This window comes from Tamandua tetradactyla, chromosome 11, assembly GCF_023851605.1.
Source record: "Tamandua tetradactyla isolate mTamTet1 chromosome 11, mTamTet1.pri, whole genome shotgun sequence".
NCBI lineage: Eukaryota > Metazoa > Chordata > Mammalia > Pilosa > Myrmecophagidae > Tamandua > Tamandua tetradactyla.
In genome coordinates, this window is record NC_135337.1 from 78079539 (window position 1) to 78099527 (window position 19989).

A 19989-nucleotide genomic window follows, 5' to 3' on the forward strand; every position below is an offset into this window, starting at 1 on the left:
TAAGAGAATTACCTGGCAGTTTCACTCCAAGGTATAGACCCAAAATAATTGAAAAGTGACTTAAACATACTAGTTCACAAAGGTTCATAGCAACATTAATCATAACAGCCAAAAAGTGGGAACATCTAAAATATCAGTGGATGAATGGATAAACAAGATGTGGCATATCCATGCAATGGAATAGTATTTAGCCGTGAAAAGGACTGAAGTTCGGATAGAGCCAACAAAATGGGTGAACTCTTAAAATACGCTGAGCTAAGTAAACCAAACTCAGAAAGTCAGATATTGTATGATTCCTTTTATATGAGATAGGGGAAATAGGCAAATTCACAGAGGTAGGATGTGATTATTGGTTGCCAGGAGCTGGAGGGAGGGGGAAATGAGTTATTGTTAATGGTGCAGAGGTTTTATTTGGGATGATGAAAAAGTTGTGGGAATAGATGTGATGGTTATAAAAACAAAACACTAATCCAAATGCATAGTTCAAACAGATAAGATTATGTTGTGTCAATGATACCTCATTAAAACCTTAAAATGCTGGACTACTGTATTTGCAACACGTGTTGTCAAAAGAATTGCATCACTTAAAGTGAAGAAGTGCGGAAGAAAGCGAATTCCAGCCAGAAGAAACATCTCGTGCAGAGACGTGGAGGAGCCAACTATATGTTCCAAGTCAGAAGGAAGGAAAGTGGGGTTGGAGTGGATTGAAAAAAGGGGAGATTGGTAGGGGATGAGGCTAAGGCTGTCGGCAGAGACCAAAGGGCGCAGGGTCTTATGCCCAGTGGCCTCGGACGTGGGTCGGCATCAGCTTTGGCTCTCTGGGGATGAATCTCGGCTATGCCATTTACTGGTTGCGTGACTTTGGGCTGGTTAACCTCCCTGGGTCTGTTCCCTCGTTAGTAGATCGGGGAAAATATTAACCTCCTAGGGTTATGGTTCTGGTACCTTCTAATGCTCAGGAAATGCTAGCTATTGTTATTTATCTTGAGACCAATAGGAGTCATAAGTTACTCAAGAAAAGAAGGAAGTGGGATGCTGAACTCTAGCATCCGGCCCCCACGCTTCAGGACCGGGTCAGAGGAGGAGAGGTCCCGGGCTCGGAAGTTGGCCTTCCTTCCGTCAGCTTGACCAACGTTCCTTTCAGCCAATCAATTGTGGGCAGGTCAGCCCGTCGGCCAATGGCGAGGCCGCATTCGGGAGGGGGGCAGGACATCAGATGGTGGAGGGCGGGGCACCGAGATGACAGCGCGGCGCGCCGACCAATGGGCGGTGGGATTCGCATCTCGGAAGGCGGGCACTAGTGGACGCGGTGACGTCACGCAGGTCGGCACGTCGCGGCAGTCTCGACGGCGGGGGACTAAGGCGGTGGCGGTGGGCGCGGCGGCGGCAGGACCGGCCTGGGGTTCAGGGCCGCGGAGGGCCGCGGAGGGTGCGGAGCGGGATCGTGTCGAGGCCGGAAGGCTGGGTGGGGGCGGCAGAGACTCTTGGGGAGGGTTCTCGAGGTGGGGGCGCGGCCGTGCCGAGCGCTCTTGGAGGACACGGGGACGGTGGGAGGTTGTGGAGGGCGCGTTGGAGACTCCCTGGGGGTTTCGGGCCGGAGAAGGAGCCGGTCCGGGGCCCGCGAGGGGCGTGGTGGCCTCGGGGAGGAAGGTCAGGGGTTGGGGAGACTCGGGTCCACGAAGGGCCTCTTTGGGGTGAAGGACAGTGGAGGAGACTCAACAGCAGCCTTTTCGCGGGCGTGGGGGTGGCGTGGAGGAGCCCCAAGGGGGCTCGTTTGGGTCTGGGGGAGACCGAATTGGGGGACGTTTAGGAGGGAGGACGAGGAAGAGGTTAGTCTCCCTAGGACAGTGGAGGACGCAAGAGGGCCGAGGGGGCTCGCAGGAATCTGGAAGGCGGTGTCCCAGCTCCTGGGGAATTCAGGTTTGGGGAGCGGAAGAGGCGGGGGCATGGCGACCGCCGAGGAGGGACTTCAGAGACCCGTCCAGGTGCATGGGGTCAGCTGATGACGAAGCAGATGGGGGTCTGTTGGTTTAGAACTACCTTGGGAAGTTTGGCAGCCCCTGGGGTGTGGGGGAACTTGCTGGAATGTGTTGAGGACTCTGGAAGAGCAGGTCCGGAGAAGTCAAGGAGGGGGAGGCAGAGAAAGCTTGGGGCTCTGTGTGGGGCAGCTGTGGGGTCCTCTGTGCTTGGTGGGAGGCCTGGGGATGGGGTGAAGGTGTTACAGTGAGGTAACGCCAATCTTTCTGGGTGCTTCCGGCCTCCACACAAGAGGACACATGAAAGTGTCCAGCCGGCTAAATGCTTTTGGGGAAGTGATATGAAACTTACTTTCAGTGAACGGGTCATTCTGCTTTTATAGGAGAAATACCTGGTGGCTGAGCTCCTGCCTTCCTTGTTTCCTTCAGGCTCATGGTGAACGGTCTCCCTGAGGCCCTGTTCCCAGACTTCAGTGAATGACTGGACTTCCACTGGAGCAGAAGTTTCTGGAAGGCAGATTGGCTACCATGTCAACGTTCAGGCAGGAAGATGTGGAGGAATACTATGAGATGGGGGAGGAACTGGGCAGGTGAGCCATCTCCTCTGACTGGGCTTTGCTGGGAGGAAAGGGGGGCTGCAGGATTTTTCTGAATGGGAACTTCCTCTTCAAGCAGAAATGAGACAGCGGCATGTGTTGGTAGAATGGGTTTGGTCTTCAGTGTTAGCCAGCCCTGGCTGGAATTTTCGCTCTGACATTCCCTCTGCATTTCCTTGGTGGCAAAATGGAATCATTCGAATAAATATGGTGCCTGGCACAGGAGATGAGAACAATAGGTGCTAGTAATTTTATTAGAGGCCAGTCCCCCTCTTTTAACTCTCTTTTGTATGAGATGAGCCGTTGGAGAATTTCTTCGAGCTTCTGCACATTTAAAAGGAAGGCCTCTTGTCTGGCCCGTGTCCCTGCCAATTGTTTTACATTCTTGTGGGAAAAGCTGAGGTTTCCCATTCCAGTGAGGCAGCTGATTTCCTGCCTGGCTGGGTTTTCAAGGTCCCTTTGAGGACCCCCCCCCCCTCCCCACCCCCTAAACACACACTGCAGGGTAGCCAGTCACTTTCTAGGCCCACCCTGATTTGTGGCCCTTCAAACCTTATTTGGTGAGTTTGCTGCTGGCCAGCCTTCCTGGAGCCGCCTTGGCAGCCCCATGATGTCACCTAATGGGAATGTAAATAAGCATACCATGTGTTGTGCCCAGCCTAGACAGAGTTTCCAGACTCATTTGGAATCCTTAATTCCTTCCTTTAGAAATTCTTCCCTTAGAATGGTAGAGTAAGCACCCCCCCCACCTCCACCCCCTGGAGAAATCATATCCTTCATTGTTGAACGCCTCTTAGAGTCTCCCACTGGAGGAAAGTTTGGCAAAAGGCAACAAGATTTAAATGGTGCTTTCCTTTTGACTCACCAGTTCCACTTGTAGGAATTAATTCAGTGGAAACACATGTATAGACCCGGCTATTTAAGAACAGGGTCAGTTACTATAGTAATGGCAGATAAGCAAGGGGTGGAAAACTACTTTCCTGGCTGCCCAAAACCTGTGACATCCATTGACAGGAATATTAGGCAATTATGCAGTTAGAAGAAAGCAGGCAAAGATCTAGCGCTGCCCAAATAAAAATATAACATGAGTCGCATATCTAAAGTATTTAAATTTTCTAGGAGCATTAAAAAATAAAAAAGATACAGGAGAAATGAATTTTAATAATAGGCTATTAAACTTTATAGATCCTAATGATTATCATTTTGACACGTAATCTGTATTTTAAAATGCCTCAATATTTTGCTTTTATTTATGTATTTATTTAGGTCTGAAGCCTTTGACAGCTAGTGTATTGTTTGCATTCACTTATACAGCTCAGTTCAGCCCAGCCACATTTTGAGGGCATATGGCTAGTGGCTGCCAATTTGGACAGCACAGCTGTATGTAATGTTCTGGAACATTCTGTGAGGTACCTGAAGCATAAGGTTAAAGACAATGTAATCACAGAGTTGTATTTTCATCATCTGTATCTTTTCTGATTTTTTTTTTTTAATCCAAGTTCAAGTGCGCCTTTTCCTTCAGTTTATTGATCTAGTTACTCAGGGGTTGACAAATCCAACTTGACATTGGGTTTTGTTTTGTTTTTTTCCTTTTCTTCCCCTCCCTGACACTTATTTTGTACAGTCCGTGGTTGTACATTTTTTAGATGGCTGGGAAAAAAATAGTTAGAAGAATTAAGTTCCATGACATGTGAAAACGATGACCTGTTCATGCCTCAGGGTTCACAGTTGTAGTTAATAATTAACATTGTGTCAGAACAGAGTCACGCTCACTGGACTACATGTCAGCTGCTTTTTGCATTACAGAAAGGTACAGTCATGACAGAGACAGTCTGGCCTGCCAAGCTGAGAACATTTCCTCCGTGGCCCGTTAAAGAAAAAGTTTGTCAACCCCTTGCATTTGGTGGAAGTTGCTCTGACCCTTCTCCTATGCTGACCCTTGGCCTATGCTATTTGCTTTGCTTCCCAGGTGGTTTCCCTTCTCCACGTGATAAGTTCTGACTCATCTTTATGGGTTCAGCACTGACTCATCTCTGAGATGGGTGCCTTTTGTCCCCCACTCTTCCCCCAGAGCCTCTGCCCCCACCCCCTATCACCTAATTTTGCAGAAATAGACAATGTACTAAGACTGGGTTTCCCACCTCGGCGCAGCCGACCTTTGGGGCCAGGTCATCCTCTGCGGTGGGGACTGTCCTGTGCATTGCGGGGCGGGCTGAGCAGCATCCCTGGCGCCCAGCCTGCTCAATGCCGGTAGCACCCCTTCAACTTGTCCAGACAGCCACACGTCTCCAGAAACTGCCAGGTACCTACCTGGGGGCGGGCAGGATCGCCCCCTGGTGGAGACATTCCTTCTTGTCAGTTTAGTATGTGTTTTTCCAGCGTTTTCTTCCTTGAATCCGCTGATGTGAACATCAGCTGGGAAAGCTGCTTTACTGCGGCTTCATGGACAGGTCACCCCATTCTCTACAAATGGCCATGTATTATTCCAGCGTCTGAATCGGCCCGTGTCTTCTCGCTGTTTGTGCAGGGTCTGGTCTGTTGTAGGTCCTTATCAAGTGTATATTGGATTAAGGCCTGAAGCCTTTACTGAGGGCCCTGTGTGTGCCCAGCTGTCCTGGGTCCGTGGAAGTTAAGACACGGAGAAGCAGGAGATGGCAGAGTCTGTCCTCTCGGCCTTTGTATTCTAGCTGGGAAGATCCTTCACCCTGGAGACCAGGAGGGCCTGTCTGGAGACAGGTCTGGGTGGGCTGAACTCTGAAGCCTCCTCTCAGGCTCCTTTTGCTTGACTCTCCCCTCCCTACCCGACTCCCATCGCCAGTTCAGAAATCCCGCCCATCCTCAAGGCCTGCTTTCAGTGTTCTGCCCTTGAGAATGCTGGTCCACGTGCCCTCGACAGTGCCAACTTGCCTTCTTCTTGGCCACTGCAGGCACGTTGTGGAAATTTCCTGCCCAGAACCTCAGCTTTGGATTTGTCCTTCTCTATGGTCATCGGTATAATCCCTTGATAGGAGGTCAGCAAACAATGGCCCATGAGCCAAATCCAGCCCACAAACTTAGGATGATTTTTACTTTTTTTAAAGGATGACGAAAAAAGAAAAAGAATTGTGGCTAAGACCCTCAAAGCTTAAACTGTTTTTACTGTCCGATGCTTTACAGAAGAAGTTGGCTGACTCCTGGCTTAGAGCCAGCGTTCCTGTAATCAAGTGTCTGGACAGTGGAAGAATTTGGACAGCTCTCCAGGGATTTCATTCCCCCCCCCCCGTTTTTCTTTTTGTCTCTTTAGTTAAATTTATTCCTAGGTATTTCATTCTTTTAGTTGCAATTGTAAATGGGATTCGTTTCTTGATTTCCCCCTCAGCTTGTTCATTACTAGTGTATAGAAATGCTACAGATTTTTGAATGTTGATCTTGTAACTTACTACTTTGCTGTACTCATTTATTAGCTCTAGTAGTTTTGTTGTGGATTTTTCCGGGTTTTCGACGTATAGTATCATATCGTCTGCAAACAGTGATAGTTTTACTTCTTCCTTTCCAATTTTGATGCCTTGTATTTCTTTTTCTTGTCTAATTGGTCCAGCTAGAACTTCCACCACAGTGTTGAATAACAGTGGTGATAGTGGACATCCTTGTCTTGTTCCTGATCTTAGGGGGAAAGTTTTCAATTTTTCCCCATTGAGGATGATATTAGCTGTGGGTTTTTCATATATTCCCTCTATCATTTTAAGGAAGTTCCCTTGTATTCCTATCTTTTGAAGTGTTTTCAACAGGAAAGGATGTTGAATCTTGTCGAATGCCTTCTCTGCATCAATTGAGATGATCATGTGATTTTTCTGCTTTGATTTGTTGATATGGTGTATTACATTAATTGATTTTCTTATGTTGAACCATCCTTGCATACCTGGGATGAATCCTACTTGGTCATGATGTATAATTCTTTTAATGTGTTGTTGGATATGATTTGCTAGAATTTTATTGAGGATTTTTGCATCTATATTCATTAGAGAGATTGGTCTGTAGTTTTCTTTTTTTGTAATATCTTTGCCTGGTTTTGGTATGAGGCGTTTTTCTTTTACTAACAGCTTTATTGAAACAAAATTTATATATCATAAAATTTATCTTTTAAAGTATACAATTCAGTGGCTTTTTATCTAGTTTTAGAACATTTTAATTACCACTCCCTGTCCCCTGGTGAACCCTGAACCTGTTAGCAGTCACTCTCTATCCCCTGTCTCCCCAGGGATTTCCCACTGCTCTGGATTTGCCTGTTTGGGACCCTTCATTTAATGAAATCCTCAACTGTGTGGTTCTTGGTGCCTGGTGTCTTTCGCTGAGCAGCATGTGTTCAGGGTTGCAGTGTCTGTCAGAGCTTCGTTCTTTTATAGCTGATAATATTTCATTTAGTGGACGGACCCCATTTTGTGTATCTTTTCAACAGTGGATGGGCGTTTGGGTTGTTTCTGTGTTTTGGTGATTGTTAATCACTCTGCGTACCAGTCTCTGGGTAGATGTGTATTTTCATATGGCTTAGGTAGTTACGCAGGAGTGGTGTCCGCGACTTCTCGCTCAGCGTCAAGCCCCCGGCCGGCGGGTGAGACAATGAGGAGAGACAGAGAGACGCAGACAAATCCGCGCTGGTGAGAAACACAGGTCCAAGACACGTAGCAGTTGTAAGCACAGACCTTTACTGGAGTTAAGCTTGCATTCTCTGTTACAGGTTCCACGCGGGCGAAATTTCCCGCGGGGGAACAACCTCTATGCGGCCGTCAGGCACGGCTCCCTGTGGGTCGTCTCCACCCACCCCGTCCGGGTAACCTCTTATATACTGTGCCCAAACCCAATAGGTTAGTGCCACGTATACAGAGGTGATTGGAAGATAGGGTTGGTGGGCGTGTGCGTCATTTGCGGAAGCAGGATGTGAGCGCCATCTTGGCTCACTCGATGGGCGGGGGGAACTCTAGAGCAGGCTGCAGCGTGTCCACTAGGCCAAACCCGGAAAGCGGCTCTCTACAGAGTGGGATGGCTGGGTCAGAATGTAAGGTCACCTTTAACCTTTTGAGGCGCTGCCAGGCTGTTTGCCAAAGCAGCTGCACTATTCGACCTTGCTACCAGCAACCAACAAGGGTTCCGGTTTCTCCGTATCCTCGCTGTTCTGTTCTCTCTTGTTTTGAAGGCATAGGCCTTTCTTTCACCCTGCCCGCTGCCTAAGGAGCTCTTGGAAGTCCATGACAATTTTTCCCTCTTCAATTTTTAAAAAATAATAAGCTGAGATATGTGGGGGAAAGTTTCAATTAGAATTGTCTCAAATAAAAAGTGTTGTCCCTCTTTCCTGCCTCCTCTGCCTCAGTGCCACTCCTCAGAGGTACCTGTCACAGGTTGCTGTGTGTCCTTCCAGATGTCCCCCCCCCCGCATACATGCATAGATGGATCTGTACCCGAGACACCGTTTTGTACACAAGAAGAGCACATCCTGTGCCTTATTCTCTGCACTTCTCTTTTTCCCAGTTAGCAGTCATGGCCCTCTGTTCTTGTTCCCTCTTCATAAGGACCCGCCTCCATTCTTTACAAGGACTGCTTAAAATTCTGCCGGATTGACTGTAATCTGTTCTAGTTTCCCCTCCCCTTTTAAAACAAATTTTTTTTTGGGGGGGTGCATGGTCTGGGAATCAAACCTAGGTCTCCCCCATGGAAGGCGCACATTCTACCGCTGAACCACCTAAAAAATGTTTTTTATTGTGAAATATATATATAAAAGAAAAGAAAGAAAAAGCAATAATTTTCAAAATATACTTCAACAAGGAGTTACAGAACAGATTTCAGTGTTTATTGTGGGTCACTATTCCACTATTTCAGATTTTTCCTTCCAACTACTCCAAAACACTTGGGGCTAAAAGAAACGTTAGTATGGTGATTCAGCAGTCATACTCATTTGTTAAATTCTGTTTTATCTGTTATAACACCTTCTTCTCCTTTGGTTCTTCTCCCAATCTATAGGGATCTTTAGGCAATGCCTGTTTTGACTTTTTCATGTTGAGGGGTGTCGACACTAAAGATAGAGGATGCAGTTAGTTGATAATCTTGCAGAGGCTCGTCCCTCTGGATTTCAGGATTTACCTGGCCTAGACCCCCTCTAGAAATGATAGGTTCCAGGAAAGCAGACTTTTATAGTCTCAATTAGAGCATTAGGTGTTCTTAAGAGTTAATAGGAGTGATGTTGGTTGGGGTTTAGCAAACCATGGCAATTATATATAACTGAAGCTTTCCTAAGAGTAGCCTCCAGAATATCCTTTTGATTCTGTTTTGATTCTCTTGGCCACTGATGCCTTATTTTATTACACTTCTTTTCCCCTTTTGCCCAGGAAGGTATTGTTGATCCCACAGTTCTAGGGCCAGACTCATTTCGGGGAGTCACATCCCATATTGTCAGGGAGACTTTCACCCCTGAGTGTCATGTCCCACATAGGGAGAAGGGTATTGATTTTCCTTGTAGATTTGGACTTAGAGAGTCACATCTGAGCAACCAAAGAGATTTCCTTAAGGCAACTCTTAGGCCTTGTTAGAGGCAGTCTTAGCTTCTCCACTACAGAAATATGTTTCATAAGGGCAAGTTTCAAAATCAAGGGCTTGGCCTATTTTCTTGGAAGTCCCCATGGTTGAGAGGGTACCTGGGGTTTCCCAGATAGGGAAGTTTAATAGTTCCATTTTTATTTTTTTTCAGACCCTCAGGGAACTCTACTGGTACTTTTTAATAATCAGCCCACCATAGTCTGAGATGTGTCTTGGTATTACATTAATGCTGTACAGAATTATAAGGTCTTGCTTCTGTTCTGGACTCCAGGAGTTTGGGTTGTATGAGCTATCCAGACAGGTTGATTTAGATTGTGTGTTACAGATAATTTAGGTTCTAGACATAATAAATGTCTTTGGTCTCTTACGGTAGGTGAAAGTCTAGAGTATAGACACTGTCATCTTTTACACTGTGTTCTGATTTACTTTAGTCCCAGCCAGACTGGCTTTGTTTTTATCTCTAGTTGAGGCCTGATCTCTCTCTCGGTTGCTTCAACTGTTATTGTATATAGCTGTGCTGACTTTCAGGGCTGCCGCACTCCCTTTCTGGGTCTTCAGTGTCATAGAGTTACTCCAGCTTCCAGGGCAATACTAGCTGATACACATATAGCTCAGTGTCTCAGATTCTAGAACCTGATTTACAGCTTCAGACAGTGTGGCTGCTATAAGGATTTACAATCCAGGCTCCAATTTTCTTACAGGTATTCTCGGAAAGAGACCTTTCCATATCTGTTCTTTTGTTTTGGCTTGTTTTGTACGACACATTGTCCCCAAGGTTTGTTTGGTCCATTGCATACCTCTCAATGTCCTTCCTTTTTTAGCTCTCCATATCCCATCGTATAAATATGTCATAGTTCACCATTGTGCTTCTCAGTGTACCCTTCAGCTCCTTCTTATCTGTTGGGCATCATGGATAATGTCCAAAATAAGCAAACCGTGTTACAATATCCTCACTTGGTTGTCCAATCAGCACCATTCTCAATTTTAGATGATTTTCATTGGTCTATTGGGACAAAGAACCGATAAACACAGCCTCACCTAATGTCACATCAAACTACTCCTTATCACTTACCCCTCTCCCCCCATTAATTGCCCTGGTAATGCTGTGGTACTGTTGATGTCTTCCTGTTAACTATTGGCCATAACATGCATTTTTAGTTTTCCTGCTATACCCCTGTACTGTTGACTCTTTGTCTGATACCAAACCTTTAAAATAGTTTATCAAGAAATTATTTATAACTTTAGATTTAATCAATAGGATACATGGTATTATACATCTTATTTCAGTCGTATTCACCTTCAATATGGCAGTGTTACTTATAAACCTGCTAATTAGTTACAATTACTTCTGTTTTCTTGCATTTAAGTTCAACCTCATTGGGTTCAACCTCAAGGAAAAGTTCAACCTTTTCCCTGTGTGCCGGTTTGAAAATACTATGTACCTCAGAAAAGCCATGTTTTAATCCTGATTCAGTCTTGTGGAGGCATTATTGAATCTTTTAATCCTGATTCAGTAACGTAGCTTAGAATCTTTTGATTAGACTATCTCCATGGCAATGTGATACACCCAATTGTGGGTGTGATCTTTTGAGGGAGATGTGACTCTATTCATTCCAGATGGGTCTTGATTAGTTTACTGAAATCCTTTAAAAGAGGAAACATTTTGGAGAGAGTCAGAAATGACAGAAACGACAGAAAGGAGCCTCAGAGCTGACAGAAACTTCAGAGCAGAGCTGACAACAGATGTGGACACATGGAGAACAGAGATACGGATGTTTGGAGCCCAGCAGATGTCACCGTGAGAGGTTAAGTAAACCAAAACCTGGAGAGAGCCAAGGATAGCCAAGAGATGAAAGCTGGCCCAGAGAAGCAAAGCGAAGAACCAGTACAGGGACAGAGGCTGAAAGCAATAGAGCCAGGAACCAGGGACCAACAGATGCCAGCCATGTGCCTTCCCAGTTGACAGAGGTTTCCTGACTCATTGGCCTTCCTTGAATTAAGGTATCTTTTCCTGGATGCCTTAGTTTGGATAATTTTATAGTCTTAGAACTGCAAATTTATAATTTATTGAATTCCCCTTTTTAAAAACTGTTCGAGCTCTGGTAATACTGCATTCCGGTAGCTAGCAAACTAACATGCCCCGTGTCTGTCTGTGTATCTCTAGGTCTGCTATATTCTGCAGTGTCACCTCTGAGATTACTTTTACCAGAGTCATAGTAGCAAAATCTTACAGTATCTGTTCTTTTATATTTGACTTATTTTACTCAGCATTATGTCCTCAAGATTCATCCACATTGTCATGTGCTTTGGGACCTCATTTCTTCTTACTTCTGCATAGTATTCCATCGTATGTATGTACCACATTTTGTTTATCCACTTGTCTGTTGGGCAGTTGGATTATTTTCCATTTTTGGCACTTGTAAATAGTGCCACTGTGAGCATCGGTGTCCAGTTCCCTTTTGATAATCATTTAGCTGATTCTTATCCTTTACTGTTGTGAAACTGCCGCTGCAAACACGTTGGCGTGTGTGGCTCTGTGCTCCCAGAAGCGCACACCTGTCGGGTGCTGGGATCTACGAGAGGAACATCCAGAGGTGCTGGGTGTTGGGACTCGCTCACCAAGGAGCTTGGGTGGTTTCCCACCGGGGCCCGGGTTTCCTGGGTCCCCCGCGGCTCTGGCGTTGGCCTGGCTGGAAGGACGGTCAGGGGTGGTGTGAGGAGCCTCTGCCGCTCCCCTCCACACCCCACCGTCCCCTCCTCCTCTCCCCCTCCGCGCCCCGCAGTGGCCAGTTTGCAATTGTGCGGAAGTGCCGGCAGAAGGGCACCGGGAAGGAGTATGCCGCCAAGTTCATCAAGAAGCGCCGCCTCTCATCCAGCCGGCGCGGGGTGAGCCGGGAGGAGATTGAGCGGGAGGTGGACATCCTGCGGGAGATCCGGCACCCCAACATCATCACGCTGCACGACATCTTCGAGAACAGGACCGACGTGGTGCTGATCCTGGAGCTGGTCTCGGGCGGCGAGCTCTTCGATTTCCTGGCCGAGAAGGAGTCGCTGACCGAGGACGAGGCCACCCAGTTCCTCAAGCAGATACTGGACGGCGTCCACTACCTGCACTCCAAGCGCATCGCCCACTTCGATCTCAAGGTGAGTCCCTCTGGCCCACCCTGCCTCCTGGAGAGCCGCGCTGCCCTCGGATCACTGCTTCTCTCTGCAGCCCCCGCCTCTTTACCGCGGGCGTCTCAAAGTGGCATGTTGCTGCACTTTTTAAGGACCTCTTATTTTGGAATAACTTAGATGGCGGAGCTGGCACAGAGTCCCCCCTCTGCCCTCTCAGGCAGACTCTGCTGTGGCATCCAGGTCCCAAGGTTAAGTCCAGGAGCCGCCCAGGGAATTCCGGGTCCCCTGGCACCATTGCCCATCCCGCAGTGGGCGGGCAGACAGGGCTCAGGCCTGGGACACATTGGGTGGGGTCAGTCCGTGCTCCCGTGGGGCCTGAGTGGAGTGGGGGCTGGGGGGCCTCTTCGTGGGCTGCAGGCTGGCTGCGGGTGGGAGAAGCAGCAGGACCCTTTCTCACACCCGCCCTCCCTCCTCACCCCTTAGCCAGAGAACATCATGCTTCTGGATAAGAACGTCCCCAACCCGCGCATCAAGCTGATCGACTTCGGCATCGCCCACAAGATCGAGGCAGGGAACGAGTTCAAGAACATCTTTGGCACCCCAGAGTTCGTGGGTGAGGGCCTCCGTGGTGTGACAGGGCCTGGGGTGCTGGAGGCCTTCCAGGGGCGTGTGAGATGGTGTCCTGGAAAGCCGTGCTGTTCCCCTGACACTGTGTCCTCAGTCCTGGCCACCGGTGGGCCGACCCTGACCCTTCTCTTCTCTCTCCCTGTCCCAAAGCTCCCGAGATCGTTAACTATGAACCCCTTGGTCTGGAGGCCGACATGTGGTAAGTGCCAGGGTCCCTGCCTGGCTGCTGATCTGAGTCCAGCACCCCCTGAACACGGGTACCCCTACTCCCGGCCCTGATTTCCACCCTTACGGTCCCTGGGAGCTGCAGGGTCCCGGGGCTGGGGAGAGGGGGATGACGTATTACCTCAGATCAGGGCTCAGCAAACTGTGACCCCTGGGCCAAACCCAACCCCTGCTAAGTTTGTGGGCCTCATGAGCTAAGAACAGTTTCAGCACTTTGAAAGGGTGGTGGGAAAAAGGAACAGGAAAAGCACAGGAAGCAGAATCTGTCTGTGGTCTGCCAAGCCTGAGATGATTTCCAGTCCAACCTGTGCTGTCCCGCTGCATCCCACAGCAGACCTCAGGCCTTTCCCTTGGGTCACCTGTGGGGCCGTTTCTGTCTCAGCTGGGATTTGCAAGGCAGGTCGAGATGCATAGATAGCAAAGCTGAGACCCTGGACCCTGGTGGAGGAGTCCAGCCTGGTCACTCTCTGCTGAGGCTAAGGCTGGGTGGGGCCTGCAGGCAGCAGGGTCCAGGTTTCAGCTGTGACAGGCCCTGCCTTGGGTTCCTGGTGTCCCTAGCTGTCTTCCTTGTTCCTGACTCTGTGGATGGCTCAGCCTTCCCCTGGGAGTCAGGGCTTCACCCCAGCAGCCGAGCTGAGTCCTTTTCTCTCCTTGCCTCTTCTCCAGGAGCATCGGTGTCATCACGTATATCCTGTGAGTCCCTGCGGCATCTCTTCTGTCCTTGTGACCCCACCCCCATCCCCTTGGAGATGGCCTCACCCTCGCCAGCCTTGTCTGAACAGCAGCCAGGAGCATGGGCGAGTGCAGGGTAGCTGGAGGCTGTCTGTGAGGGCAGGGGTCTCCGTCCTGTTCAGGCAGGAGCCCAGCACCCTACCTGGCATGTCCCCGAGGGAGTGAGGGAAGGAGGGAGGGGGGGAAGGGAGTAGTGGTCTTGTGTGGGAGAGAAAGGTGTGGTTCTTGCCCCAGGTGCTTCTGGAGAGTTGAGCAGGCCTGGTGCCCTCCTGTGAAATGGTCACTCCATCGCCCTGTGCCGGGAGAGCTTGTGTCCTGCCTGCCTCTCTGTCACCAGCTTGGCATCTCTCAGAACTGGTGGAAAAGCCATCACCTTGAGGCCCTGGCTTTGATTTCAAATATAAGACCATTGCAAAAATATCCCCCCACCCAGTTACCCAAATTCACCAACTCTTACAATCTGGTTACTTTGCCATATCCATCTATCTGTCTATCCATCCATCCATCTGTCATCTATATCTGCTTTTCTCTTATCTGTCCATCATCTGTCTAATCAATCAGTCGTCTGTCAGTCCATCCATCATCTCTTTCTACTATACAATTAACATCTCTCCATCTATCCTTTTCTCTCCATTCATCCATCTATCGTATATCTTTCTTTGTTCATCCATCCATCTATCCATCCTTCTTTCTCCCTCCCTCTCTCATCTCTTTCTGTCCATCTGTCTATTTATCCATTTTCTGAAAGCTTGAATATAGATTGTAGACATTATGCCTCTTGAACCCTTAATACTGCCATTTATGTTCCGTAAGAACGAAGATATTTGCATAATCACCTTAAGTGCAGTTATCAAGTTCCAGACCTTTTAATGTTGATATAAAAGCTGACAGTCCATACGTTTTATTCGTATGTCCCAATAATGACCACTTTGATTTTTCCTCATTTCCATTCCTAAGCAAATGTCCTCCCATATTTGATTCCCTTCTTTGTCAGATGAACATAGTGATCAGACCTGAAGGCTCTGGGAGGGGACACTGTTCAGTTATTTTTTTTCTGATTTTGAGATAGTTTTAGAGTTGCAGGAAAGTCACAGAATGAGTATAGAGTTCCTGTACCCCGCTCACCCAGCTCCCCTAGTGAGAGCACCTTACACAACCGCCGGACAGTGACCCGAACTGGAAACTTACGGGAATGACTGTTGTCTAATCTCAGACCTTATCTGAGTTGATTCTTCATTGATGTCCCTTTTCTGGTCCAGGACCCCATCAGGGATCCCATGTGGCATTTAGTTGTCACACCCTCTTGGTCTCCTCCAACCTGGGATAGTTGTCTAGTCTTATGGTGTCTTTGACAACCTTGACACTTTTATGAAGAGGATGTGCCAGGTGTTGAGACTGCCCCCCAGTTCGGGTTGGTCTGAAGTTGTGTCATGATTAGCCCAAGGCTGTGCACGGTCAGGAAGGACCCCACAGAGGCAGCTTTGCCCTCCTTGGTGTATCCTGCTGGGAGGCCCACAGGGTGACTGTGGCTCATTCTTGGTCATCTTGACCGTGACCCCTGGTTGCTGTGGTGCTGGCCGGGATGCTCCGCTGTGTGGTTTCCATTTTCTCTTTGCAATTTGGGAGGTCCTCTCAGATCTCCATGGATGCTGTTTCTGCTTACATTTCCACATCAATCAATGGGTGCGCAGTGGATTTTGGTTAGTGACCATGGAAATATTGGGGAGAAAGTTCTAGAGGAATGCAGATGTATAGTGATGGAATGGGGCCCCGCTGTTAGCTCTTCCTCTGCCTTTGGCTTCTCCCCATTGTGGGCCTGACCTGGCTGGGTGGTGACTGAGGAAGTGGGGGAGAGGGCTTGGGAGTGGGGGATGGAGCTGGGGGACGGGGTCGGGTGCTGCTGAGTTTGTGGATGGGAGGGGGGCGGCCATCTGAGTCCCCATGTCCCTCTTCCAGCCTAAGCGGCGCCTCTCCATTCCTGGGCGAGACAAAGCAGGAGACGCTGACCAACATCTCGGCCGTGAACTATGATTTTGACGAGGAGTATTTCAGCAACACCAGCGAGCTAGCCAAGGACTTCATCCGACGGCTGCTCGTCAAAGACCCCAAGTAGGAGAGCCCGGGATGCCCTGGCAGGGAAGGCCGTGAAGTGCGTGCCCTCCTGGGGGTGGGGAGAACAAAGGGGTGGCTGTGGGGTGGCTCACACCGCGCTTTTAAGAATTTAAGAATCTCTTGTCAGCCTTTAAAATAGGCGCTTTGGCATAAAACTTCAGATTTTTGTTTCTTTCTAGAAGAATAAAATCCTGGCCACCCTGAGCTCCCCTTCCTGGGCAGGTGCCCCCAAGTGCCGTGGTTTCCTCCCCAGGTGCGAGGCCTAGTCTCGTAGCCTGCCCACCCTCCTGGAGGTACCTGGGTTCACGACACCCCTCAGGACGTGCCGGAACCCTGGGGCTCACCCTCGTCAAGAGAGTGGGGCGGGACGCAGTGCAGACGGTGCATGTGTGGCTGACCGGGTGGGGGTGTCTTCCAGGAGGAGAATGACCATTGCCCAGAGCCTGGAACATTCCTGGATCAAGGTGAGTGGGGGCCACCCTGGGTGCCCAGTCCCCTTCTGCAGGCTGTGTGCTTTGTCTGTGGGATCTGAGTGCGCGGTCCCTTCCCACTCCAGGGTGGTGGTTTGACATGCTGCCAACATCGGGGCGGGGGGGGGGGGGCGCGGTCCCCAGAGAGGGGGCCTGGGCCCAGGCAGAGACACGGCGAGTTGCTGTCAGAGCTTGAGTTCCTGGTCTGGCTGCCTGCGGCACAGCCAATGGGCTCACCCCATGGGAACCTCTCAGGGGGTCACTCTAGGCCAGGTGTGGCAAACGCTTACTGGAAGGGGCCAGCGGGAATACCCTCCGCCTGGCGGGGCCGCTGCCAGCTCTGCTGCAGATAAATGGCTGTGTCCTTGTGCCAGTAAGACTTTATTTAGTAAAGCAGGCTGGGGTCTGGCCTTGGCCCGTGGGCCGTGGTTTACCAGCCCCTGCTCTCGGCTGACCCCCCCACCCCAGGCCATCAAGCGGCGAAACGTGCGGAGCGAGGACAGCGGCAAGAAGCCAGAGCGGCGGCGGCTGAAGACCACGCGCCTCAAGGAGTACACCATCAAGTCCCACTCGAGCATGCCCCCCAACAACACCTACGTCAACTTTGAGCGCTTCTCCCAGGTGCTGGAGGAGGTGGCGGCAGCCGAGGAGGGCCTGCGCGCACTGGAGCGCAGCAAGCGGCACTTCCGTGAGGACATCGAGGCGCTGACGGCCATCTACGAGGAGAAGGAGGCCTGGTACCGGGAGGAGCATGAGAGCATCGGCCAGGACCTGCGGCGGTTGCGGCAGGAGCTGCACCGGGCCGAGGCACTCAAGCGGCAGGCCCAGGAGGAGGCCAAGGGGGCGCTGCTGGGGGCCAGTGGGCTCAAGCGGCGCTTCAGCCGCCTTGAGAACCGCTACGAGGCCCTGGCCAAGCAGGTGGCATCCGAGATGCGCTTTGTGCAGGACCTGGTACGCGCTCTGGAGCTGGAGAAGCAGCAGGGCGGCGAGTGCAGCCTCCGCTAGGCTCCCCGCGACTGAGGGGCCAGGTGGTCTGGGGGTACCCTCCCTGTGGTTTCTCTTTCACCCCTCGAGAGCACTGGGCTGGACGCCGGTGAGCTCCCCAGAGCCCAGAAATCCAGCCCTTTGCTCCCCGAGCCCTGTCCCAGGAGGGGCAGGCAGCAGGAAGCTGTGGTGACCTCTGCACAGACCTCAGTGCCTGCCCCTCCTGCATCCTGGGCTGGTCTCCTCTGCCACGTCAGCCACGTTGGGCTCTTTGGGCAGCGTTCCCTTGGGACTGCAAGGAGCTTGAACTGCCATGGTGGACAGAGATGTATCGCACCTGTTCGGCGGTGTTCGGGGTCTGGGCAGGAGGCTGCAAGGCTCGTTTGTTGCACACGGGACACTCGGAGCAGACTTGGCTTGCCACCCCACACCCTCTCCTTCCTGGCCCAGTGCAGGAGACCTCAGCTGCCAGCTGAGCGTGCTCGGGACATGTCCTCACTGCTGGGGTTTGTAGGGGAATCACACTGTGGCTTGGCAGTCTAGCTCTTTCTTTTCAGAAACAGAAGGTGGCTGCTTCCTGGCCACTGGTGGCACAGGTCTCTGAGCCCAGTTTCCCCCACCCCCTGTGTCCTGACCACCAGGTGCTTGCCCCTTCCACTGCACACCCAGGCCGGGCTGGGGCTCCAGGGGCCAAGCTGAGTGCCACATCCTGGTCACAGGGACATTGTCATGAGATGGTATGGAGATGGTGTTGGGGGGGGACAGCATGTGACTGGACACAGTGCACCAGGGCCTGTGTCTGACCCCCTTCGTGTGCCAGGTGAGGTGGTTGGGGAGCCCTGTGTGTTGGCTGCAGGGACCCCTTTACAGTCCCACCACATGCCCCGTCATCCCCAAGCACGCTGGGGTGCGAGCCTCCAGCAGCACTCTTTGCACCCCCATCACCAATCACCCTGGGAAGTTGTGAGTCCTGCCTGGCCCCTCCCCACCCTACCGGCCAGCCCTGCTTCAGCCACTGTTGGCCCCACCTGGCTTAGGGTGGGCTGCCCAGGATGGCACCCCTAGAATGCTGTGCAGAATTATGCGCCTTAGGTGTCCCCTCCTGGGAGAGTTTTGGTGTTTCCTGGAACACAAGGCTCTGTGCTGTCCTGCAGACAGAAACCCATTTCATTCCAGGTTTTCTGGTGTTTCCAAATGAGCCTGGCCAGGAACCCAAGGCAGTAACCATGGTTGCTTTGGGGACGGGGCTGATGCTAGCAGTGCTACTTTTTGCCACTAGAGGTCGCTGTCTGACTGGCTTCTTGGAACCCGCTGAGGCTGGCCCTGCTTCTGCCTGGGATCCCAGGACGCTGGCCACACACAGGGAGGAAGCTTTGCAGCCTCTGTAGGTCCAAGAGAAGTTCCAAGGTTGGGCATGCTGGGAACTGGCAGGAGGGGACAGGCCCCGGTGCAGGAGGGACTGGCCAGCATTGGACTGCCTATTGTAAGGCCCAGTAGAGGGGCATGAGCCCCCTGCCTACCCCCTGCACCTACGCAGGGCTGACCCCACCCGTGCAGCGAGGCACCCACCAAAAGCAAGCACATTTCCGGTTTGCCTGATGTGACAGTGGCTCGTGGGCTTCAGAGCCCACAGGGGCAACCTCCTTGTAGTTGCTGGTGGCTTGACCTTTCGTTGCTGTTTGTTCTCCTGTCTGCTGTTTGTCTGTCTGTGCAATGGGGAGAGAAGGGGAGACAGGCTTAACTAATTTTGGCTTAGGAGGCCTCAGAGGCGGCTCAAATCTTGCGGCTCCAGGGGCCTCCTTTCTGTCTTCCTCATGGCAAAAAGAGTCATGGGCCAACCAGGTGTCCTGGGCCCTTGCTCCTTGCTTGGCAGGTGCTGCCAGGCCACACATGCTGTCCCCCACCCTGCCCAAAGGTGGCACCCTCGGTTGTCCTCACTGCCCTGGGCAAGGGTTCCAGCGTGCAGGGGGCTCTCCTGAGTGCAGAGTACCCACATGCCACCCCTCAGCAGGGTTGGCCCCACTTCCAGGCAGGCAGGGGCGCAGTGATGGCCCTGCTTTGAGGACAATCCACCGCCCCTCACCTGCTGACAGGCCTTTGGGGGATGGGGGTGGGGGTTCTTCCCACGCTTCCCACCCTTCCCCGGAGCTGATGTGAGCCTCGCTGGCTCCACCGAGACTGGGGTACCTCATCCTGTGCACTGAGGGCAGGCTCTGGTTTTTAATTCCAGCATTCTTCTTTTTACTGAGATGTGAGTCACGTGCCACACCCTTTAAAAGTAGTTGCAAGGTTGTTCAGCCAGCACTGCTGTCAAATCTTGAGCTTTTCATCACCCTCAGAAGAGACCCTGTTCCCTTCCCCCAGGCTCTGGCCACCACCTTGCCTGTTTTGGATATTTCGTATAAATGGGTTCATACGACGTTTGTCCTTTGTGTGGGCTCCTTTCACTCAGCATCATGTCCTCAAGGTTCAGCCATGTCGTAGCATGTGCTGGCAGGCATTCCCAGCATTCCTCATTTTATTTATCGTCTGTCTGTGAATGGACGCTGGGTTGCCTCTGCCTCTTAGCTACTGTGAGTGATGCCG

General features: G+C 51.0%; 1 protein-coding gene across 4 annotated transcripts; it reads left to right on the plus strand.

Annotated features, from left to right (window-relative positions):
- Positions 1-1325: 1325 nt before the first annotated feature.
- Positions 1326-19822, plus strand: DAPK3 (death associated protein kinase 3). 4 transcript variants are annotated; one of them, XM_077121146.1, is made up of 10 exons: positions 1332-1429; positions 2406-11137; positions 11920-12022; positions 12115-12280; positions 12737-12866; positions 13031-13079; positions 13772-13798; positions 15794-15946; positions 16368-16413; positions 16888-19822. In XM_077121146.1, the coding sequence occupies exons 3-10, from the start codon at positions 11973-11975 to the stop codon at positions 17422-17424; spliced, it is 1158 nt and encodes a 385-aa protein (XP_076977261.1). In that variant the 5' UTR covers positions 1332-1429; positions 2406-11137; positions 11920-11972; the 3' UTR covers positions 17425-19822. The 4 variants fall into 4 exon arrangements, with proteins under 4 accessions (XP_076977259.1, XP_076977261.1, XP_076977260.1 ...); XM_077121145.1 differs by having other exon boundaries at positions 2406-2566; XM_077121144.1 differs by having other exon boundaries at positions 1326-1371; positions 2406-2566; positions 11920-12280.
- The last annotated feature ends 167 nt before the right edge of the window (positions 19823-19989 follow it).

Bases quoted from the DNA above. Each gene is read 5' to 3' on its own strand.
- DAPK3 (XM_077121144.1), top strand. From the start codon at position 2,454: ATGACTGGACTTCCACTGGAGCAGAAGTTTCTGGAAGGCAGATTGGCT. The intron at 13,080-13,771 runs GTAAGTGCCAGG...CCTCTTCTCCAG, and splicing joins GGTCTGGAGGCCGACATGTG to GAGCATCGGTGTCATCACGT. The intron at 16,414-16,887 runs GTGAGTGGGGGC...CCCCCACCCCAG, and splicing joins TGGAACATTCCTGGATCAAG to GCCATCAAGCGGCGAAACGT.